Source organism: Heptranchias perlo, chromosome 30, assembly GCF_035084215.1.
Source record: "Heptranchias perlo isolate sHepPer1 chromosome 30, sHepPer1.hap1, whole genome shotgun sequence".
Classification (NCBI taxonomy): Eukaryota; Metazoa; Chordata; class Chondrichthyes; order Hexanchiformes; family Hexanchidae; genus Heptranchias; species Heptranchias perlo.
The window spans coordinates 4,515,359-4,539,598 of NC_090354.1; the positions used below are offsets into that span (position 1 = coordinate 4,515,359).

The window sequence follows — 24,240 nt, forward strand, 5'->3', positions numbered from 1 at the left end:
ATGCAGGGGTCGCTCACCCCATTACAGTTGCGATACCACATCTCGCACAGTCTGCAGAGAATCTTCACCGTGTTACACATCACGTGATGGGGATCAGTTCAAGAAGGCAGCTCGTCACCATCATCTCAAGGGGCAACTAGGGATGGGCAATAAATGTCGGCCATAATCTGAAATGAATGATTGGAAAAAAGGATGGGTACAAATGAGGATGTACATTTCACCCAATTTAAATCATCAGTCTAGAAATACTTTGCAATTCTTCCATCACTGCGCCCAACTGATTCATAAATGATGACAGTATTTCTGCCTCCACTGTTTTGCCCAGAAATTCATTCAATTTGTTTGGGGGGGTGGGGGAAACGGCGGTGTGTTTGTGTATGTGTGGTGTGTGACTTCCTGATAACAGCCCTGAATGTGCCTTTTAGCAGCTTAAACCTGTCTTCCTTTTTCCAGTTGCCATGGTTCTATTGGAGGTCGTGTTCTGGGTCAACCTTTTCTGTAAAGGTCACTATCTTAAATACTTCAGTCCAACAATGAGCCCCTCTTGCCCCAGACCAGCTCTGCCAGAGGTCATAGAGTCATACAGCACAGAAGGAGGCCATTTGGCCTATCGTGCCTCATTGAAAGAGCTATCCAGTTAGTCCCACTCCTTTGCTTATTCCCCATAGCCCTGAAAATTTTTCCTTTTTAAGTATCTAATTCCCATTTGCAAGTTACTATTGAATCTGCTTCCCCCACCCTTTCAGGCCGTGCATTCCAGATCATAACAACTCGATGCGTTAAAAAAAAAACTTCTCATCTCCCCCATGGATTTTTTTCCAATTATCTTAAATCTGTGTCCTCTGGTTACTGACTGTCCCACTAGTGGAAACAGTTTCTCCCTATCAAAACTCCTCATTCACCCCCCCTGGTATATCCACTCAAAATATTAACCTGACCTTTTCTCTCTCGGATGCTGATGGACCTGCCGTGTATTTACAGCCTTTTCTGTTTCTCGTTCTGGGGATGGGGTGTGTTGAGAATTGTAAGTACGGGTTTTTTTTTTTGAATGTGTCCTCTGTAGTCTGGAGGGAATGTGCGATGTTTGTTTTGGTCTCCGGAGCAGAATGGTTCGTTCCGGTGTGGAATTTCATCACATGGTGCAGCCTTTGGCTCCCGATGGCTGGGAAGGTTTCTGAGAGAGAAGTGGGACTCGCTGCTCGGCAGGGGGGAGGGGGTTGCGGGTAGGGGGGCAGGGTTTAGAGGGAAAAATATCTGCAAACACCTCTCCAACACAGTGCGTGATCTCCAGAGCTACTGCATAATAACACGTGAGTGTGTGTTATATGTGCACACGAGTGTGAGTATGTCTCGCAGTTTTAGGCCAATTCCCGTCTACTCTGTGCGTGTGAGTAATGTTTTTGAAAGATTACAACTTTTTCCCGCTCCAGTTCTCTCCTACCCGACCGGTGCTCCCTCTTTCTAGGGTACAGACCTACGGACCGTGCCCTCCCTCCAGGAGCCCAGTCAGCTCGGGCCTCCACCACCGATCACCATCCAGTGATCTCTGCCACAAGGTTATGTCATGAAACCTCCGGGAAGATGTTCAACCAGAGTTGGCAACCCTAGCGTCCAGACAGTAACCTGCCACCATCGTGACGTTCGTCTTGTTCAGAGTTGCATCCAGAAAGTTCCTTGTTTGTCCTATCAAAGTTTTACATAGAAACAAATTAGTCTATAGGAGCGGTGTGGACTGCTGTGGTAAATTTGGCCGGTCACAGTATTTGATATTTATTGACACATCGTTGTGTGAGCTTTGGCTCAGTGGGTAGCACTCTTGTCTCCGAGTGAGAAGGTCATGAGTTCAAGTCCCACTCCAGAGATTTGAGTGCATAATCTAGACTGACACTCCCAGTGCAGTACTGAGGCGGGGCTGCACTGTCGGAGGTGCCGTCTTTTGGATAAGACTTTAAATCGAGGCCCCGTCTGCTCTCTCAGGTGGATGTAAAAGATTCCATGGCACTGTTTCGAAGAGCAGGGGAGTTATCCCCGGTGCCATGTGGTAACGACCAGATAATATGTTTTTGGTGATGTTGGTTGAGGGCAAAATATTGGCCAGGACACCGGGGAGAACTCCCCTGCTCTTCTTTGAAATAGTGTCATGGGATCTTTTTGTATCCAGCTGAACAGACCGATGTAGCCTTTTAGCATCTCATCCAAAAGACGACATCTTCAACAGTCCAACGCTCCCTCAGTCCTGCTCCGAAGTGTCAGCCGGAATTATGCCCTGGAGCAGAGTGTAACCTCACAATCTTCTGACTCAGAAGCAAGAGTACCGCCACTGAGCCAAGCTGCCCACCTCTTTATTCCGCTCCCAGCAAAACCATTATTCAGACTAAATTCTTGGACACAAGGTTAATGGAGAAATGCCCATCCTCTTCCCACAACAACAACTTGCATTTATATAGCGCCTTTAACGTAGTAAAACGTCCCAAGGTGCTCCACAGGAACGTTATCAGACAAAATTTGACACTGAGCAAAAGGAGATATAAGGACAGGTGACCAAAAGATTGGTCAACGATGTAGGTTTTAAGGAGCGTCTTAAAGGAAGAGAGAGAGGTGGAGAGGTTTAGGGAGGGAATTCCAGAGCTTAGGGACCAGGCAGCTGAAGGCACGGCCGCCAATGATGGAGCGATTGAAATCGGGGATGTGCAAGAGGCAAGAATTGGAGGAGCGCAGAGATCTCGGAGGGTTGTAGGGCTGCCTCCCCCAACCAGCATCTCTGTCCTAAAAAGCGGTTGATTTGGTGGTGCTGCTCTCGTCCAGCCCAGGCACCTCGCTTTCTGCACGTTGCAGGCTGAGAGATATGGTCAGGACACCGTGGAGTCGGCCATTCAGCCCCTCGAGCCTGTTCCGCCATTCTATTAGATCATGGCTGATCTGTACCTCAACACCTATCTTCGTTCCGTATCCCTAGATACCTTTGCCGAACAAAAATCTTCAAAAAGTTTTGAAATTTTCAATTGACCCCCCAGCCTCAGCAGCTTTTTGGGGGAAGAGAGTTCCAGATTTCCACTGCCCTTTGTGTGAAGAAGTGCTTCCTGACATCACCCCTGAACAGCCGAGCTCTAATTTTAAGATTATGCCCCCTTGTGATTTCTGCTTGGATAATCAGAGTCTAAATGGGGTAGAGGAGCAAAGGGATTCAGGGATACAGATGCCCAAATCTGTGCATAGACGCCTCCTCATCCTCACACCCCCACCATTGGTCATCTGACACATCCATCCTCACCCCTGCCCCACCTTCCCATGGCCAATCGAAAAGCAAACAGACTCTTAATTACCCCACTGGATAATGCTCGACTGTCAGTCAAACAGCCTTTTCATCCCGTCCCCAGTATTTTTATAACTAATAAATGTTCAAAGAAAAGGGAAAAAAAAATCTCACTTTTTTTTAATGTCTCTGGTTTTTCTCCCAGGTGTTTGCTCATAGCAGTGACCTGGAGATTAATCTTTATTTCCTGGAGACTCCAGAACAATCCTGGAGGGTGGGCAACCCCTCGGTGCGTCGGAAAGAAAGTGAAGTTCAGCGATGAAAGAGTTAACAGCTTTGTTTCCGTGTACCAGTCTTCAGTTGGCAGCATTGCAGTTTGCTGTCAGAACAAATCAGTGAGCAGCTTTGTAATAAGGTTACATTGCAGGGGTTATGTCTGGCCCGGACTGAGCCTTAGAGCTGTTATAAATCTAACTGCTTTAAACACTGTTACACAAAGGCCCATCCTCGGGTTCTGTTTTGATTGCGTACTTACTTATTTTAACTTAATTTATCTGGGAGGTCTGAAAGGATTCGTTATTGCGCCAAAGGTCGAGTTTGAAGCTTTGAGATTTCAATCTTTACGTATTCCAATACACCCATAGCAATATGGTGCCTGCACTTTAAAGTTTAAAAACAAAACTCTGAATTGGATTTGGGAAGGAAAAGGGACATAAACCAGAAGAAACCCCACGTGCGATTGTGTTGATTTCAGATTCCAAAATGGCCACCTTGTGTCTGCAGGATCTGAAATGGTTCTTGGAGTGGTGTCGCAGACTGATTTGAAATGTTTGGAGACATTTGAAAGATTATATTTCTCTGCTGTTCAAGAAAATATCATTCTCTCCAGGAAATTACTTCAGGAAAAGCCGAAGCGTTTTCTTGAAGCCCTGCAATTTTTAGCTTCAGAACCTGTTGAAATCAAACCTTTTTGAGCTTTCCCTTATTGGCCTGAATCATAATTACATATTATTATTATTATTATTATTATTCGTGTAATAGCCCAGCAAGAGAATTGCAGTGATGCTAATGAGCATAGTAAAAGCAAAGGGCCTCCCATAACATCACTGGTTGGGAGGCAGTTCTGAGCGTATTGTGACCTGTTGCAGGCCTCTCTCGAGGTTCATAGCTTAATGGAATGCTTGTGGACCCACCTCTCGTGCAATGGGGTCAGCTGTGGGTCATTGGCAGCACGCTCACTTCTGAGTCAGAAGGTCGTGAGTTCACGTCCCACTCCTGAGACTTCAGCATGTAATCGAGGCCGACACTCCCAGTGTAGCACTGAGGGAGTGCTGCAGTCGGAGGTGCCATCCTTCGCATGAAACGTTAAACTGAGGCCCCATCTGCCTTGTCGCTTATTTAAGAAGAAACAGATTTACTTAGAATGTACAGCACAGAAACAGGCCATTCGGCCCAACAGGTCCATGCCGGTGTTTATGCTCCACACGAGCCTCCTCCCTCCCTACTTCATCTCACCCTATCAGCATATCCTTCTATTCCTTTCTCCCTCATGTGTTGATCTAGCTTCCCCTTAAATGCATCTGTGCTAATCGCCTCAACTACTCCTTGTGGTAGCGAGTTCCACATTCTAACCATTCTCTGGGGAAAAGTTTCTCCTGAATTCCCTATTGGATTTATTTTTAGTGACTATCTTATATTTGTGACCCCTAGTTCTGGTCTCCCCCCACAAGTGGAAACATCTCCTCTATGTCTACCCTATCAAACCCTTTCATAATCTTGAAGACCTCTATCAGGCCACCCCTCAGTCTTCTCTTTTCTGGAGAAAAGAGCCCCAGCATGTTTAATCTTTCCTGCTAGGAGGTATAACCTCTCAGTTCTGGTATCATCCTAGTAAATCTTTTTTGCACCTTCTCCGGTGCCTCTATATCCTTTTTATAATAAGGAGACCAGAACTGTGCACAGTGCTCCAAGTGTGGCCTAACCAAGGTTCTATACAAGTTCAACATAACTTCTCTGCTTTTCAATTCTATCCCTCTAGAAATGAACTCCAGCACTTGGTTTGACTCTTTTTTATGGCTCTATTAACCTGCATTGCTAATTTACCTGGTCATTATCACATTGGTTTTTGTGGGACCTTGCTGTGAGCAAATTGGTTGCTGCGTTTCCTACATTACAACAGTGACTGCATTTCAAAGGTACTTCATTGACTGTAAAGCGCTTTGGGACGTCCCGAGATTGTGAAAGGCACAAACCTTTCTTTTATGATGGGCTGCACCAGAAATTGCCCCCAGGGCTGAAGTTTCTGCACTGTCATTAAAAATAATACTTGGATTTATATAGTAGAATAACCAAGCGTTCACTGACAAGGAGAGGGTTCAGGTACAAACCTTAATTAACAAATCAATGATGGTTGCAGTGGTGTTACAAGGGAGTAAGATTTCTCTGATCCAAATGCTCATAAAACATGAGGAAACAGTTTAGGCAATGGGATCCCTTTCTAAAAAAAAATGCTGGATAAATTATCAAATGGAGAACTGGATTGGTGGTTCTAGGGACAGGTAAAGACAGATGATCAAATAGTGCATGGGGCACAATGCAGCTGGAAGGGATGAAAAGGGGGAGGAGTTGCCTGTGAGGCAGCAGGAGAAATTAGGACAAAATGTTGAAGCTATGAAAATAGATAAATATAGAAAGAACTTGCGTTTCTCTCGTGCCTTTCAGAACCTCAAGATGTCGCAAAGCACTTCATAGGCAATCAAATACTTTTTGAAGTATAGTCACAGTTGTAGTGTGGGGAAACACGGCAACCAATTTGAGCACAGCAAGATCCCACAAATACCAATGAGATAGATGATCAGATAATCTGTTTTAGTGATGTTGGTTGAGGGATAAATATTAGTGAAGATACCGGGACAACTCCCCTGTTCTTCATACGTCATAGAATCATAGAATCATAGAAGTTACAACATGGAAACAGGCCCTTCGGCCCAACATGTCCATGTCGCCCAGTTTATACCACTAAGCTAGTCCCAATTGCCTGCACTTGGCCCATATCCCTCGATACCCATCTTCCCCATGTAACTGTCCAAATGCTTTTTAAAAGACAAAATTGTACCCGCCTCTACTACTGCCTCTGGCAGCTCGTTCCAGACACTCACCACCCTTTGAGTGAAAAAATTGCCCCTCTGGATCCTTTTGTATCTCTCCCCTCTCACCTTAAATCTGTGCCCCCTCGTTATAGACTCCCCTACCTTTGGGAAAAGATTTTGACTATCGACCTTATCTATGCCCCTCATTATTTTATAGACTTCTATAAGATCACCCCTTAACCTCCTACTCTCCAGGGAATAAAGTCCCAGTCTGTCTAACCTCTCCCTGTAAGTCAAACCATCAAGTCCCGGTAGCATCCTAGTAAATCTTTTCTGCACTCTTTCTAGTTTAATAATATCCTTTCTATAATAGGGTGACCAGAACTGTACACAGTACTCCAAGTGTGGCCTCACCAATGCCCTGTACAACTTCAACAAGACATCCCAACTCCTGCATTCAATGTTCTGACCAATGAAACCAAGCATGCTGAATGCCTTCTTCACCACCCTATCCACCTGTGACTCCACTTTCAAGGAGCTATGAATCTGTACTCCTAGATCTCTTTGTTCTATAACTCTCCCCAACGCCCTACCATTAACGGAGTAGGTCCTGGCCCGATTCGATCTACCAAAATGCATCACCTCACATTTATCTAAATTAAACTCCATCTGCCATTCATCGGCCCACTGGCCCAATTTATCAAGATCCCGTTGCAATCCTAGATAACCTTCTTCACTGTCCACAATGCCACCAATCTTGGTGTCATCTGCAAACTTACTAACCATGCCTCCTAAATTCTCATCCAAATCATTAATATAAATAACAAATAACAGCGGACCCAGCACCGATCCCTGAGGCACACCGCTGGACACAGGCATCCAGTTTGAAAAACAACCCTCGACAACCACCCTCTGTCTTCTGTCGTCAAGCCAATTTTGTATCCAATTGGCTACCTCACCTTGGATCCCATGAGATTTAACCTTATGTAACAACCTACCATGCGGTACCTTGTCAAATGCTTTGCTGAAGTCCATGTAGACCACGTCTACTGCACAGCCCTCATCTATCTTCTTGGTTACCCCTTCAAAAAACTCAATCAAATTCGTGAGACATGATTTTCCTCTCACAAAACCATGCTGACTGTTCCTAATTAGTCCCTGCCTCTCCAAATGCCTGTAGATCCTGTCCCTCAGAATACCCTCTAACAACTTACCCACTACAGATGTCAGGCTCACTGGTCTGTAGTTCCCAGGCTTTTCCCTGCCGCCCTTCTTAAACAAAGGCACAACATTTGCTACCCTCCAATCTTCAGGCACCTCACCTGTAGCGGTGGATGATTCAAATATCTCTGCTAGGGGACCCGCAATTTCCTCCCTAACCTCCCATAACATCCTGGGATACATTTCATCAGGTCCCGGAGATTTATCTACCTTGATGCGCGTTAAGACTTCCAGCACCTCCCTCTCTGTAATATGTACACTCCTCAAGACATCACTATTTATTTCCCCAAGTTCCCTAACATCCATGCCTTTCTCAACCGTAAATACTGATGTGAAATATTCATTCAGGATCTCACCCATCTCTTGTGGTTCCGCACATAGATGACCTTGTTGATCCTTAAGAGGCCCTACTCTCTCCCTAGTTACCCTTTTGCCCTTTATGTATTTGTAGAAGCTCTTTGGATTCACCTTTGCCTGATCTGCCAAAGCAATCTCATATCCCCTTTTTGCCCTCCTGATTTCTCTCTTAACTCTACTCCGGCAATCTCTATACTCTTCAAGGGATCCACTTGATCCCAGCTGCCTATGCATGTCATATGCCTCCTTCTTATTTTTGACTAGTGCCTCAATCTCCCGAGTCATCCAAGGATCTTTTACATCCACCTAAGAGGGCAGACAAGACCTCGGATTAACGTCTCACCCGAAAGACGGCACCACTGACTGTGCAGCCTCTCAGTACTGCCTAGATTTTGTGCTCAAGTCTCTGGAGTGGGACTAGAACCCACGACCTTCTGACTCAGAGGAGGAGTCCTACCTCTGAGCCAAGGCTGACAACCTGGAGTTTGCGTTCTTCCTGGGAAGTAGGAGTTTTTATGGGAAAGTTTTCTTCAGGAGGTTAAATGGTGGGAGCAGAGTCCATGGTAGAGTAGATTCTACATGGACTTGGGTTTGATGGGCCAAATGGTCTTTTTTTTCCCCATGCATCTTGTGTTGAATGGTTGGTTAACAAATGTCCAGCGTTGCAAAATGGGCATTTAGTACATTAATGGGTTCATCTTGCCCTTTGTCCTAATCACTGTGTTAAAATAGTGCAAATACATTAGCTGGGCACTAAAAAGCCGCACACAGAAGAAACGGAACCCAAAAGAGTTAAGTAGCTTCTGCTGATCATTAAAGCAAACCGACCTTGAGCATAACATAGAGACTCGGAAGCTTGGGCTGCCATGGCGAAAGCATCTCGGGAGTCTCAAGGGAGTTTAGAGAATAAAAGATTTGCAAAATCGACAAATAATATCAATGCAAGTCTTGCTAAGTCTTCCTGTTTCATTTCTATTTTTCATTATGTCACTAAATGATTGGGGGGTGGGGGGGGGGGGGAGAAGGTGGTTCTGTATCGTGCTAATGTTTTCGAGCTGTTTTAATATATTTTGTTACTTGGTTACGCCCATATTTGGGTCCAACTAGGAAGGAGGCATTGCTGGATCTGGTTCTGGGGAATGAGGTGGGTCAAGTGGAGCAAGTATCATTGGGGGAGCATTTAGGGAACAGTGATCAAAGTGTCATAAGATTTAGATTAGTTATGGAAAAGGATAAGGAGCAATCTAGAGTAAAAATACTCAATTGGAGGAGAGCCAATTACAGTGAGTTGAGAATGGATCTGGCCCAGGTAAATTGGAATCAAAGTTTGTCAGGCAAAACTGTAATCGAACAATGGGCGGCCTTTAAAGAGGAGATGGTTCGGGTACAGTCTAGGTACATTCCCACGAGGGGGAAAGGTAGGGCAACTAAAGCCAGAGCTCCCTGGATGACAAAAGAGATTGAGAGTAAGATGAAGCAGAAAAAGGGGGCTTATGTCAGATGTCAGGTTGATAATACAAGTGAGAACCAGGCTGAATATAGAAAGTGAAGAGAAGTGGGAAAAGAAAATAAGATGGGCAAAGAGAGAGTATGAGAATAGACCGGCAGCTAACATAAAAAGGAATCCACAAGACTTTTGTAGGCATATAAATATTAAATGGGTAAACGGGTAAAAGGTGACATAAGAACAACTTTTTTACGGAGTGAGTAATTATGATCTGGAATGCGCCGCCTGAAAGGGTGGTGGAAGCAGATTCAATCGTGGCTTTCAAGAAGGAACTTGATAAATACTTGAAGGGAAAAAATTTGCAGGGCTACGGGGAAAGAGCGGGGGAATGGGACTAACTGGATTGCTCTTACAAGGAGTCGGCACAGGTTCGATGGGCCGAATGGCCTCCTCCTGTGCTGTTACCAATCTATCATATTTGCCAGCACGAGGCACCAGCGGGTGAAGAAAGCGGTCAAGTCCGTGGAGACTCCACGGAACGGCGGCAATATTTCAGGGTTGTTGCTGACCCCTGGCCAGTCCCTACATGCACATCAGTAATAACGTTGCATCCCCAGCACTTGTTCCCAGAGTCACTGCTGATATGGGGAGTTTCTGTTACAAACTGGGTGTGTACTGGGACCTTGTTTAAACAAACTTGCTTCTAGCCTGGATTGCGCTTTGATTGCAGTTCTGTGCACTCTGACCTTGGAATGGAAAGATTTTTTTTTAGTGGAATTTAAAATTAATGAGAAATCTGTTCTCCGACAGTCGATTCTGATGCGTAATTTTATTCAGTGATAAGCTACAAGATAATTTTATTTCAATTTCTTCTCTGAATGCAAGCATCGCTGGCAAGGATGCCTTTATTGCCCATCCCTAGCTGCCCTGAGAAAGTGGTGAGGAGCCTTCTCCTGGAACCACTGCAGTCCTTGTGCTGATATCGCTCCCATGATTGTGTTAGGCAGGGTCGTCCCATGATTTCGACCCAACGCCCATGATCTTCTTTTCTGTACCCTGAGAAAATGTTACTTGTTAACTTATTTTAGAGTAAAGTTCTTTGTTGACCTTGTGTTTCCCTTTCCCTTTCCCCAGGGTATCTTTCCTTCCGTTGTAAAAAAAAATTTATAATAATTATTTTTAAAAGTTAAGAAGAAAGAGCTTTCATTTATAGAGCACCTTTCGTGACCTCAGGACGTCCCACAGCGTGTTACAGCCTATGAGGTACTTTTGAACTGTAATCACTGTTGTAATGTAGGGAGACACAACAGCAATTTGAGCACAGCAAGCTCCCACAAACAGCACTGAGATAAATGACCGATTAAACTGTTTTCACTGATGTTGGTTGAGGGATAAATGTTGGTCAGGACACCGGGAGAACTCCCCTGTTCTTCTTTGAATAGTGCTGTGGGAGATTTTACGTCCACCTGAGTTGGCAGATGGGACCTTGGCTTAACATCTCATCTAAAAGTTGGCATCTCTGACAGTGCGGCACTCCCTCAGTACTACACTGAAGTGTCAGCCTAGATTATGTGAACAAGAACTGAGAGGATATACTTATCAAGAAAGACTGAACAAGCTGGGGCTCTTCTCTCTCTTGAAAAGAGAACACTGTGGGGTGACCTGATTGAGGTCTTTAAGATAATGAAAGGATTTGATAGGGTCGACATAGAGAAGATGTTTCCACTTATGGGGAAGTCCAAAACGAGAGGTCATAAATATAAGATAGCCGCTAATAAATCCAATAGGGAATTCAGGAGAAACTTCTTTACCCAGAGAGTGGTGAGAATGTGGAACTCGCTACCACAAGGAGTAGTTGAGGCAAATAGCATAGATTCATTTAAGGAGAAACTAGATAAACACATGAGAGAGAAACAATAGAAGGATGTGCTGATAGGGTTAGATGAAGTAAGGTGGGAGGAGGCTCGTGTGGAGCATGGATCATTTGGGGCAAATGTCCTGTTCCTGTGCTGTACATTCCGTGCAATCTCTTTGGTGCTATAAAAGTTCCTTCAAGTGGGTTCTAGGCTTCCCACCTGTTGAGTGAGTACTCGCATGCCAACAGTAGTCCTTTGCACAAAGACCGGTCTCGTGCCAATGAAAGAGAAATGGGCACTCCTTCTCCTGCCACCCTCCCCCCTGGTGCCCATTGCCAACCTTTGAGGCAGAGTTAGACTGCAATGATGACTACAATGGCAATTTATGTAGGAAAATGTCCAAAGCTGCTTCACACAGAAAACAGACACCAAACAGGAGCTCAGGAGAATGGCTGGGGATGAAAAGTAGGTTTTGAGGAGGCTTTTAAAAGCATGGTGAAGAAGTAGTGATCAGAGAATTAGAGGGCATGAGACTAGAGATTAGGTGTATTGTGGATATGTGGAATAGACTGCCATCAGTAGCAATAATCCCTTGTCTGGTAACACCTTTAAAATGGAGCTAGACAGATATCTGATTGAGATCAAGATTGAAGGTTATCAGAACAAGTATGGACATTGATGAACAAATACTGTACAGAAAATTGCTTCCTGTGCTGCTGCTGGCACCATGAGCATATCATGTAATCGGAGCTGAACAATGTAGGTTACTCTTCTGATTTTTATTTTTGCTGCATTGCCTTCATGAGTCGGGGAGAGCTTTCACACATTTTTTGTCTTTTATTCAGCACCGTTGGAAGGTTAAGTAAGTTGGAGTGAGTCCTTAACATTGTTGGGGAAAATGTTGGAGAGAGCAGATGTGATGGGCAAATGGCCTTTTAACATTCTTTGTGGGTTTGAGCCTTGCGCCAGGTCTTGAGCACACAGTTCAGGCTGAAAGACCCATGCAGTAATGAGGCAGTGCTGCATCGTTAGGAGATTTAAAAAAAAACAGTCGATGTTCAGTTGAAAGAAAGACTTGCATTTATATAGCGCCTTTCACGACCTCGAGAAGTCCCAAAGCTTTACAGCCAGTGAAGTACTTTGGAGGTCTAATCACTGTTGTAATGTAGGGAAATGCAAGAGCCAATTTGTGCACAGCCAGATCCCGCAAACAGCAATGAGACAATGTCCAGATTGTCTTTTTTTTAGTGATGTTGGTTAAGGGATAAGCATTGGCCAGGACGCTGGGGAGAACTCCCCTGCTCTTTTTCGAATAGTGCCATGGGATCTTTACAACAGTGACTACACTTCAAAAGTAATCCTGAGGTCACGAAAGGCGCGATATAAATACAAGTCCGTTCCTTTTGTTTAACGGCAGTTGCTGAATCCAGGTGCAGGAAGGTGGTCCAAGAGAAGGTGATTGAAGTACTGAAAGTGTGGTTACAGGGCACCCTATTGTAGAAATCCCCCCAGCCCCCATCCCCAGTCATGGGATTGATCCCCCTGAATATACAGGACACATGACACCTCCACACACACTTCCACTTACTGAACTGCCTGGTTTCTAAATTATTTACAGGCTTGCTGAGTGGTGAGCGAATGTTTCCTGCTCTCTGTTACGATGCATCCCCCAGCCTGCACATGCTTCTCTATCAGGGGGTTGTACATCACAGCACTTGGATGAGTGCAGCTCCAACAACGCTCAAGAAGCTCGACACCATCCAAGGTAAAGCAGCCCGCTTGATTGGCACCCCATCCACCACCCTAAACATTCACTCCCTCCACCACCGGCGCACTGTGGCTGCAGTGTGTACCATCCACAGGATGCACTGCAGCAACTCGCCAAGGCTTCTTCGACAGCACCTCCCAAACCCGCGACCTCTACCACCTAGAAGGACAAGAGCAGCAGGAACAACACCACCTGCACGTTCCCCTCCAAGTCACACACCATCCCGACTTGGAAATATATCGCTGTTCCTTCATCGTCGCTGGGTCAAAATCCTGGAACTCCCTTCCTAACAGCACTGTGGGAGAACCTTCACCACACGGACTGCAGCAGTTCAAGAAGGTGGCTCACCACCACCTTCTCTAGGGCAATTAGGGATGGGCAATAAATGCCGGCCTCGCCAGCGACGCCCACATCCCGTGAACGAATAAAAAAAAACTTCAGATACTGGACAAGGCAGAACTATTCTAGGTGAGCTCTCTAGAAACTAAGTTTTATTAGTGGTGCCTTGGGTAGTAAACCAGTTAACTCCTTCAATATAGGATACCTGATAGCTACAAGTGAGTCATGTAGTTACTGATGGTTGCAACAGACTCAGCTCAGATAAGATGATAAACTAACCGCCTCGTGTAGCTCACATTCTGATTCTCACACTTGTTCATCTTCCTTGCATTGTCAAGCAAACCGCGGCCATTTGTCCAGCGTCCGCCGTCTCCCCGCGCCTGTCCCGTGCGGCGTCCGCCGTCTCCCCGCGCCTGTCCCGTGCGGCGTCCGCCGTCTCCCCGCGCCTGTCCCGTGCGGCGTCCGCCGTCTCCCCGCGCCTGTCCCGTGCGGCGTCCGCCGTCTCCCCGCGCCTGTCCCGTGCGGCGTCCGCCGTCTCCCCGCGCCTGTCCCGCGCGGCGTCCGCCGTCTCCCCGCGCCTGTCCCGCGCGGCGTCCGCCGTCTCCCCGCGCCTGTCCCGCGCGGCGTCCGCCGTCTCCCCGCGCCTGTCCCGCGCGGCGTCCGCCGTCTCCCCGCGCCTGTCCCGCGCGGCGTCCGCCGTCTCCCCGCGCCTGTCCCGCGCGGCGTCCGCCGTCTCCCCGCGCCTGTCCCGCGCGGCGTCCGCCGTCTCCCCGCGCCTGTCCCGCGCGGCGTCCGCCGTCTCCCCGCGCCTGTCCCGCGCGGCGTCCGCCGTCTCCCCGCGCCTGTCCCGCGCGGCGTCCGCCGTCTCCCCGCGCCTGTCCCGCGCGGCGTCCGCCGTCTCCCCGCGCCTGTCCCGCGCGGCGTCCGCCGTCTCCCCGCGCCTGTCCCGCGCGGCGTCCGCCGTCTCCCCGCGCCTGTCCCGCGCGGCGTCCGCCGTCTCCCCGCGCCTGTCCCGCGCGGCGTCCGCCGTCTCCCCGCGCCTGTCCCGCGCGGCGTCCGCCGTCTCCCCGCGCCTGTCCCGCGCGGCGTCCGCCGTCTCCCCGCGCCTGTCCCGCGCGGCGTCCGCCGTCTCCCCGCGCCTGTCCCGCGCGGCGTCCGCCGTCTCCCCGCGCCTGTCCCGCGCGGCGTCCGCCGTCTCCCCGCGCCTGTCCCGCGCGGCGTCCGCCGTCTCCCCGCGCCTGTCCCGCGCGGCGTCCGCCGTCTCCCCGCGCCTGTCCCGCGCGGCGTCCGCCGTCTCCCCGCGCCTGTCCCGCGCGGCGTCCGCCGTCTCCCCGCGCCTGTCCCGCGCGGCGTCCGCCGTCTCCCCGCGCCTGTCCCGCGCGGCGTCCGCCGTCTCCCCGCGCCTGTCCCGCGCGGCGTCCGCCGTCTCCCCGCGCCTGTCCCGCGCGGCGTCCGCCGTCTCCCCGCGCCTGTCCCGCGCGGCGTCCGCCGTCTCCCCGCGCCTGTCCCGCGCGGCGTCCGCCGTCTCCCCGCGCCTGTCCCGCGCGGCGTCCGCCGTCTCCCCGCGCCTGTCCCGCGCGGCGTCCGCCGTCTCCCCGCGCCTGTCCCGCGCGGCGTCCGCCGTCTCCCCGCGCCTGTCCCGCGCGGCGTCCGCCGTCTCCCCGCGCCTGTCCCGCGCGGCGTCCGCCGTCTCCCCGCGCCTGTCCCGCGCGGCGTCCGCCGTCTCCCCGCGCCTGTCCCGCGCGGCGTCCGCCGTCTCCCCGCGCCTGTCCCGCGCGGCGTCCGCCGTCTCCCCGCGCCTGTCCCGCGCGGCGTCCGCCGTCTCCCCGCGCCTGTCCCGCGCGGCGTCCGCCGTCTCCCCGCGCCTGTCCCGCGCGGCGTCCGCCGTCTCCCCGCGCCTGTCCCGCGCGGCGTCCGCCGTCTCCCCGCGCCTGTCCCGCGCGGCGTCCGCCGTCTCCCCGCGCCTGTCCCGCGCGGCGTCCGCCGTCTCCCCGCGCCTGTCCCGCGCGGCGTCCGCCGTCTCCCCGCGCCTGTCCCGCGCGGCGTCCGCCGTCTCCCCGCGCGGCGTCCGCCGTCTCCCCGCGCCTGTCCCGCGCGGCGTCCGCCGTCTCCCCGCGCGGCGTCCGCCGTCTCCCCGCGCCTGTCCCGCGCGGCGTCCGCCGTCTCCCCGCGCGGCGTCCGCCGTCTCCCCGCGCCTGTCCCGCGCGGCGTCCGCCGTCTCCCCGCGCGGCGTCCGCCGTCTCCCCGCGCCTGTCCCGCGCGGCGTCCGCCGTCTCCCCGAGCCTGTCCCGCGCGGCGTCCGCCGTCTCCCCGAGCCTGTCCCGCGCGGCGTCCGCCGTCTCCCCGCGCCTGTCCCGCGCGGCGTCCGCCGTCTCCCCGCGCGGCGTCCGCCGTCTCCCCGCTGCCTGTCCCGCGCGGCGTCCGCACCTGTCCCGCGCGGCCTCCGCCGCCTCCCCGCGCCTGTCGAAACACATCAAGGCCAATACTACAGGACACCACCAAGGCTGAAAAGAGTAGGAGGGAAGAAGAGTTAAATCAAGAGGGAATGGTTAATACTGCCAAGATTGGGCTTTAGAAACCCATGGACTATAAGAAGGAAGTGAAGACTGATGATGTATGAAACGACACAGTTTCCTGGGAAAGGATGAGTTAGAGTCGGAGACGTGCGATGGGTCTTCATTTCGGCTCAGTGAAGATGCGAGGAGAAGGTGGAATGAAGGTTGGGTCCTGTCTCCACAGAGGGTGAGTGAGACGTGGGCCCCTCTAACTTGCCTAGTGACCACCAACAGAGTGACAGCAGCTGGGGTCTGGGAGCAGGTCTCCAGCCTGTCCTCTCTGCTGAGGAAGGTGACCCTGAGAACACAGAGACTTGGAGACTATGGTACTGGGGGTGGGGGAGGGAGGAGGAGGAGGCAGAGGGAAGCGGATAGTCGCAAGGGGAAAATTGCAGCGTTCCCAGTGCCCAGTGTAGACTGCATTAGACCTGCTTCTGTTTGAAGGACATCTATTTTTTGTTTTAACTTCCGCCCTTCCACATCAGCTGTGGTTTGGCTGCTTCCCATTTGAATTGAAGTACGGACTTTTCTCGAATGTAGCCGATGTATATTTGAGCGTGAGCATCGTATCGCTGTGGTTCGTCAGTCCCTCGTTGCCTGTGTGTGATGGCGATTAACTGTCCTTCATGTGGAAATGGCAGCAGATCAGGAACACCGTACCTGGTACAATATTAAAAGGATCTTTGTCCCCGAATTAACCGGTTGACTGTGATCCGCTTCTGTTTCCTCCCTCCTTCCTGTCACAATCTCGCAAATCTCTTGATGCCAATAAAAGCAGAAACTGCTGGAACTGCACAGCAGGTCTGTCAGCATTAGGAACAGGAATCAGCTGTTCAGCTCATTGTAGAATCTTGCAGCACAGAAGAAGGCCATTCGTGCCTCTGAAAGAGCTATCCAATTAGTCCTGCCCCCTTGCTCTTTCCTCATAGCTCTGTAAATTTTTTCCTTTTCAAGTATTTATCCAATTCCCTTTTGAAAGTTACTATTCAATCTGCTTCCACCTCCCTTTCGGGCAGCGCATTCCAGATCATTACAAGTCGCCGCGTAAAATAATTTCTCCTCGTCGAGCATGCTTTTCCATTTGATTATCGGTGTCCACTCTATCGATCCCTTGTCTTGATCCCACTTCCCCCGTATCTGAGAAAATGTTTTCAGATGGAGCACAGTCTGCACCTCAATATTAACCTGTCTTTCCCTTCAGTGGCTGATTGACCTGCTGTTTGTTTCTCGAACTTTCCGTGTTTTATTCCAGATTTCCAGCATTCAGATTTTGTTCTTCACCTGACTGATGATCTAAGTAAAATTTGAGAAATCCATAGACCTGATGAACACGGATTAATGTATTGTATTCAAAGAAAGAACTTGTATTTCTATGGCGCCTTTCACGACCTCTGGACGTCCCAAAGTGCTTTACAGCCACTGAAGTACTTTTTGAAGTACTTAGTGTTGTAATGTAGGAAACGTGGCAGCCAATTTGCACACGGCAAGCTCCCACAAACTGCAATGTGATGATGACCAGATAATCTGTTTTTAGTGATGTTGGTTGAGGGATAAATATTGGGCAGGACACCAGGGAGAGCTCCCTGCTCTTTGAATAGTGCCATGGGATGTTGTACGTCCACCTGAGAGGGCAGACGGGGCTTTGGTTTAAAGTCTCATCTGAAAAACGGCACCTCCGACAGTGCAGCACTCCCTCAGTACTGGCACTGAGGGTGTCAGCCTGGATTTTGTGCTCAAGTCTCTGGAGTGAGACTTGAATCCACAACCTTTTGACTCAGAGGCGAGAGTGCGACCCACAGATGACACTAAAACAGGTAATCGATCTTAAAATCTAAACTCCTCTGTTTTGGTTTGATGTTAGTTGTATTGCAGACTTCAAAGGTTTAAGGTTCGCCTCTGACTCATTAGATTGTTTCTCCAAATTCTGCCAGTTAATGTGTTGCACGTGTGGTAGTCTGGGTAACACACTGTACATCAATGGCCTGTAGTTCTTAATATTCAGAAGTCCAGGCAAACGGCCAAAACCCATTGGGCAGGGAGTCCACAAGCTTCGAAAAGAGTAGGAGAGATGATGAGGTAGGTGAAGCAGCGATTAGCTGATGCCTAGAACTCTCCTGCTCTTCTTCGAGATAATGCCATGGGATCTTTTACGTCCACCTGAGAGGGCAGACTCTGCTTGACATCTCATCCCGACGTTAAAAATGTCAATTTAAAAATAAATCTTCAGTATTTCAGTTGGTAGATTGTTGGGTGTATGAAATCTTCATGGGACTTCAACAGGGACAAATACCCAGCACAACAAATGATTTTGTACATCCAAATGTAGGGTGAATTTGGAAAGGAATTGATAGGGTAGATAGAAAGAAACTATTTCCTCTGGTGGGAGCGTCCAGAACAAGGAGGCATAACCTTAAAATTAGAGGCAGGTTGTTCAGGGGTGATGCCAGGAAGCACTTCTTCACACAAAGGGTAGTGGAAATCAGGAACTTTCTTTCTCCTTGCACCCCACCCCACCCCCCAAAAAAAAAAGCTGTTGAGGCTGGGGGACATAAGAACATAGGAACAGGAGTAGGCCATTCAGCCCCTCGTGCCTGCTCCGCCATTTGATAAGATCATGGCTGATCTGTGATCTAACTCCATATACCTGCCTTTGGCCCATAGCCCTTAATACCTTTGGTTGCCAAAAAGCTATCTATCTCACATTTAAATTTAGCAATTGAGCTAGTTTCAATTGCTGTTTGCGGAAGAGAGTTTCAAACTTCTACAACCGCTTTGCGTGTAGAAGTGTTTTGTAATCTCACTCCTGAAAGGTCTGGCTCTAATTTTTTTAGACTGTGCCCCCTACTCCTAAAATCCCCAACCAGCGGAAATAGTTTCTCTCTATCCACCCTATCTGTTCCCCTTAATATCTTATAAACTTCGATCAGATCACCCCCTTAACCTTCAAAACTCTAGAGAATACAACCCCAATTTGTGTAATCTCTCCTCGTAACTTAACCCTTGAAGTCCGGGTATCATTCTAAATTGAAAATTTCAAAACGGAGATTGATAGATTTTTGTTAGGTAAGGGTATTAAGGGTTACGGAGCTAAGTCGGGTAGATGGAGTTAAGATACAGATCAGCCATGATCTAATTGATTGGAGGAACAGGCTCGAGGGGCTGAATGGCCCACCACTGTTCCTCTGCACTCTGACTGTTATAACAGGAGGGTGAAGTACTGATGGTTACGGAACGATCTCTGGTGGTAGTGGTGGGAACAATTTGCGGCCATGAAATTAATGGCACCTTTTATAATGTGGTGCAGGAGTGCAATACTCCCACTGCTGCAATCTAAACAAGGTGAAGTCTCCATCATCGATGCCTGGGGTCTAACTTGTCAGTCCTGAATGAAGTCGGGGGCGTAGGAATAAAGAACATGCATTTATGGAACGCCTTGCCCATCCTCGGGACATACTCCAGCGCCTCACAGCCAACGATTTACTTTTGAAGTGCGGTCAGTGTTGTTATGTGGGGGCGTACAGGAGTTAGTGTGTGCACAGCAAGATCCCACAAACAGCAGTGAGATAAACAACCAGTTAATCTGCTGGTCATGAATGGGTGCTGGGAGCTGGTGGTAATGGGTGGGTGCTGGGGATTCTGCAGCATATCCACTAAATGTAGATTGGGGTGTTTCATCGGTGTTGGCCATTGTAAATGCTTTCAGCGCGGTGCCTCCGGGGGAGTTTTATGCTTGCTCGTCTTTAGTTCTGAGCTGTTGGACTGGACAGATTGGCGTCTGTCCGATTAGTGCGACTGCCAGCAGTGTCTACGTTCAATCTCTATCGCTCCTAAATCACCGCTCCTGAATAAACATTCAAATCCTAGCAGCCAGCAGCAGCTTCAGTGTCACAGTCACTGCGTGTCGGGGGTTGTGACTGATGATGCTCGTAGGTTCGAGGGATGAGAGCCAGTGAAGAGGGCCTGGTCCTTTTTTTTTTAATATAGATTCATTTCCACTGATTACATTGCTGTTTGTTTGAACTTTGACCTTACATCAGACGCTCACTCCCCCAAATCCAACAGGAAAATATGCTTTTGGAATCTGGCTGTGTGCAGTTTGTCAGAAAGAAAAGAAAATCTCCCTGTGGTGCACAAAGCCGAGTGAGTGTCGATGCCCCGGATTGTGTCTGTGGCAGGACTGACTGACCCTTCACTGATTGAATGTGACGGGGCTGGCTGTGCAGTCGCGAAAACCTTGGCAGTGCCAGTGATTTCATGGTGCTGGAAGCAGCCGCGGTTTCGTATTCAGTCCTCCCCACCTGGGGAGAACGATACGAGAGTGAGGAGTCGGCCTAGTGCAGTAAGGCGTGTGATGTGCAGCCAAATCAGCTGGCGATTCAGAGACTGCTTTAGATCCCCAGAGAATTTTGGTTGCATCCCAAACCCTTTATTTATTCTGTGTGATGCAAGATCCGCCCGTAAGCTAAGAAATGAGAGGAGTGCGAATATTTAAAAGTGTAGGTGATTGTTCAGTAATTAGGCGGCTGCTCTCTGAGTCAGCGGGAGTTTGAAAGGCTTGTCGACTGTGGATGTATTTTCCTGTATTAACTGACCTCGCTGGGGGGTTTTTGTGGGGGATTTGTCTGATGTTTCTGTATCTGTTTTCTTTTGTAGCAAGCCCAGGCTGACCCGGACACAAAGTGCCTTCACTCCAGTGTCTTTAGCACCACCTTTCACAGGTAATGAATTTATAACTGGCTTTGGAGACTTGGATCACTACCTCCTCTCTCGCATTTCCTCTGCCTTCTCCACCTCCCCAAACCAAGAAAATCCTCCTCACCCTCCCCCTCCTCCTCCCCCTCCTCCTCCTCCCCCCTCCTCCCCCTCCTCCCCCCCTCCCCTCCCCCCTCCTCCCCCCCATCCTCCCCATCCTCCCCCTCCTCCCCATCCTCCCCTCCTCCCCCTCCTCCTCCTCCTCCCCCTCCTCCTCCTTCTCTTCCTCTCCTCCTCCCCTCCTCCTTCTCTTCCTCTTCCTCCTCCTCCTCCCCTTCTCCTCCTCCTCCCCTTCTCTTCCTCCTCCCTTCTCTTCCTCCTCCCTTCTCTTCCTCCTCCCCTTCTCTTCCTCCTCCCTTCTCTTCCTCCTCCCTTCTCTTCTCCTCCCCTTCTCTTCCTCCTCCCCTTCTCTTTCCTCCTCCCCTTCTCTTCCTCCTCCCCTTCTCTTCCTCTTCCTCCTCCCCTTCCTCTTCCTCCTCCCCTTCTCTTCCTCTTCCTCCTCCCCTTCTCTTCCTCTTCCTCCTCCCCTTCTCTCCTCTTCCTCCTCCCCCTTCTCTTCCTCTCCTCCTCCCCCTTCTCTTCCTCTTCCTCCTCCCCTTCTCTTCCTCTTCCTCCTCCCCCTTCTCTTCCTCTTCCTCCTCCCCCTTCTCTCCTCTTCCTCCTCCTCCTTCTCTTCCTCTTCCTCCTCCTCCTCCCTTCTCTTCCTCCTCCCTTCTCTTCCTCCTCCCCTTCTCTTCCTCCTCCCTTCTCTTCCTCCTCCCCTTCTCTTCCTCCTCCCCTTCTCTTCCTCCTCCCTTCTCTTCCTCCTCCCCTTCTCTTCCTCCTCCCCTTCTCTTCCTCCTCCCCTTCTCTTCCTCTCCCCTTCTCTTCCTCTTCCTCCTCCCCTTCCTCTTCCTCCTCCCCTTCTCTTCCTCTTCCTCCTCCCTTCTCTTCCTCTTCCTCCTCCCTCTCTTCCTCTTCCTCCTCCCCTTCTCTTCCTCTTCCGGCCTCCCCCTTCTCTTCCTCTTCCTCCTCCCCCTTCTCTTCCTCTCCTCCTCCCCCTTCTCTTCCTCTTCCTCCTCCCCTTCTCTTCCTCTTCCTCCTCCCCCTTCTCTTCCTCTTCTTCCCCCTTCTCTTCCTCTTCCTCCTCCTCCTTCTCTTCCTCCCTCCTCCTCCTTCTCCTCCTCTTCCTCCTCCCCTCCTCCTCCTTTCTCTTCCTCTTCTCCTCCCCTCCTCCTCCTTCTCTTCTCTTCCTCCTCCCCCTCCTCCTCCTTCTCTTCCTCTTCCTCCTCCCCCTCCTCCTCCTTCTCTTCCTCTTCCTCCTCCCCCTCCTCCTCCTTCTCTTCCTCTTCTCCTCCTCCTCCTTCCTTCTCTTCCTCCTCCCCCTCCTCCTCCTCCTCTTTCCTCTCCCCCTCCTCCTCCTTCTCTTCCTCTTCCTCCTCCCCCTCCTCCTCCTTCTCTTCCTCTTCCTCCTCCCCCTCCTCCTCCTCCTTCTCTTCCTCTTCCTCCTCCCCTCCTCCTCCTCCTTCTCTTCCTCTTCCTCCTCCCCCTCCTCCTCCTCCTTCTCTTCCTCTTCCTCCTCCCCCTCCTCCTCCTCCTTCTCTTCTCTTCCTCCTCCCCCTCCTCCTCCTCCTTCTCTTCCTCTTCCTCCTCCCCTCCTCCTTCTCTTCCTCTTCCTCCTCCCCCTCCTCCTCCTTCTCTTCCTCTTCCTCTTCCTCCTCCCCCTTCTCCTCCTTCTCTTCCTCCTCCTCCTCCTCCTTCTCGTCCTCTTCCTCTCCCCCTCCTCCTCCTTCTCTTCCTCTTCCTCCTCCTTCTCTTCCTCTTCCTCCTCCTCCTCCTTCTCTTCCTCCTCCTCCTTCTCTTCTCCTCCTCCTTCTCTTCCTCCTCCTCCTCTTCCTCCTCCTTCTCTTCCTCCTTCTCTCCCTCCTCCTCTTCCCCCTCCTCCTTCTCTCCTCCCCCTCCCCCTCCCCCTCCCCCCCCCTCCTCCCCCTCCTCCCCCTCCCCCTCCTCCCCTCCCCCTCCCCCTCCTCCCCTCCCCCTCCCCCTCCTCCCCTCCTCCCCTCCCCTCCTCCCCCTCCTCCCCCTCCCCTCCCCCTCCTCCCCCTCCCCCTCCCCCTCCCCCTCCTCCACCCCTAACCCTCCCCCTCCTCCCCCTCCCCCTCCTCCTCCCCCTCCCCCCTCCTCCTTCTCCTTCTCCTCCTTCTCCTTCTTCTCCTCCTCTCCTTCTCCTTCTCCTCCTCCTCCCCCTCTTCCTCCTCCCCCTCTTCCTCCTCCCCCTCTTCCTCCTCCCCCTCTTCCTCCTCCCCCTCTTCCTCCTCCCCCTCTTCCTCCTCCCCCTCTTCCTCCTCCCCCTCTTCCTCCTCCCCCTCTTCTCCTCCTCCCCCTCTTCCTCCTCCCCCTCTTCCTCCTCCCCCTCTTCCTCCTCCCCCTCTTCCTCCTCCCCCTCTTCCTCCTCCCCCTCTTCCTCCTCCCCCTCTTCCTCCTCCCCCTCTTCCTCCTCCCCCTCTTCCTCCTCCCCTCTTCCTCTCCTTCTCCTCTTCCTCCTCCTTCTCCTCTTTCTCCTCCCCCTCCTCCTCCTTCTCTTCCTCCTCCTCCCCCTCCTCCTCCTTCTCTTCCTCCTCCTTCTCTTCCTCCTCCTTCTCTTCCTCCTCCTTCTCTTCCTCCTCCTTCTCTTCCTCCTCCTTCTCTTCCTTCTCCTTCTCCTCCTCCTCCCCCTCCTTCTTCTCCCCCTCCCCCTCCTCCCCCTCCCCCTCCTCCCCCTCTTCCTCCTCCTCCTTCTCCTCTTCCTCCTCTCTCCTTCTCTTCCTCCTCCTCCTCCCCCTCTTCCTCTTCCTCCTTCTCTTCCTCCTTCTCTTCCTCCTTCTCTTCCTCCTTCTCTTCCTCCTTCTCTTCCTCCTCCTCTTCCTCCTCCTCTTCCTCCTTCTCTTCCTCCTTCTCTTCCTCCTTCTCTTCCTCCTTCTCTTCCTCCTTCTCTTCCTCCTTCTCTTCCTCCTCCTCTTCCTCCTTCTCTTCCTCCTCCTCTTCCTCCTCCTCTTCCTCCTCCTCTTCCTCCTTCTCTTCCTCCTTCTCTTCCTCCTTCTCTTCCTCCTTCTCTTCCTCCTTCTCTTCCTCCTCCTCTTCCTCCTCCTCCTCTTCCTCCTCCTCCTCTTCCTCCTCCTCCTCTTCCTCCTCCTCCTCTTCCTCCTCCTTCTCTTCCTTCTCCTTCTCCTCCTCCTCCCCCTCCTTCTTCTCCCCTCCCCCTCCTCCCCCTCCCCCTCCCCCTCCTCCCCCTCTTCCTCCTCCTCCTTCTCCTTCTCCTCCTCCTCCCCTCCTTCTTCTCCCCCTCCCCCTCCTCCCCCTCCCCCTCCTCCCCCTCCCCCTCCTCCCCCTCCTCCCCCTCCTCCCCCTCCCCCTCCTCCCCCTCCTCCCCCTCCCCTCCTCCCCCTCCTCCCCTCCTCCCCTCCTCCCCCTCCTCCCCCTCCTCCCCCTCCCCTCCCTCCCCCTCCTTCCTCTCTTCCTCCTCCTCCTCCTTCTCTTCCTCCTCCTCCTCCCCCTCTTCCTCCTCCTCTTCCTCTTCTCCTTCTCTTCCTCCTTCTCTTCCTCCTTCTCTTCCTCCTTCTCTTCCTCCTTCTCTTCCTCCTCCTA

General features: G+C 51.2%; 1 protein-coding gene across 3 annotated transcripts in view; it reads left to right on the forward strand.

Annotated features, from left to right (window-relative positions):
• The window catches only part of socs7 (suppressor of cytokine signaling 7), an 86,288-nt gene that overhangs the window by 16,696 nt on the left and 45,352 nt on the right, over positions 1-24,240 (forward strand). For all 3 annotated transcript variants that reach the window (XM_067968763.1, XM_067968764.1, XM_067968765.1), the window contains exon 2: positions 20,539-20,603. In XM_067968763.1, the coding sequence (XP_067824864.1) occupies positions 20,539-20,603 (65 nt within the window). The remainder of the gene's footprint in view (positions 1-20,538; positions 20,604-24,240) is intronic.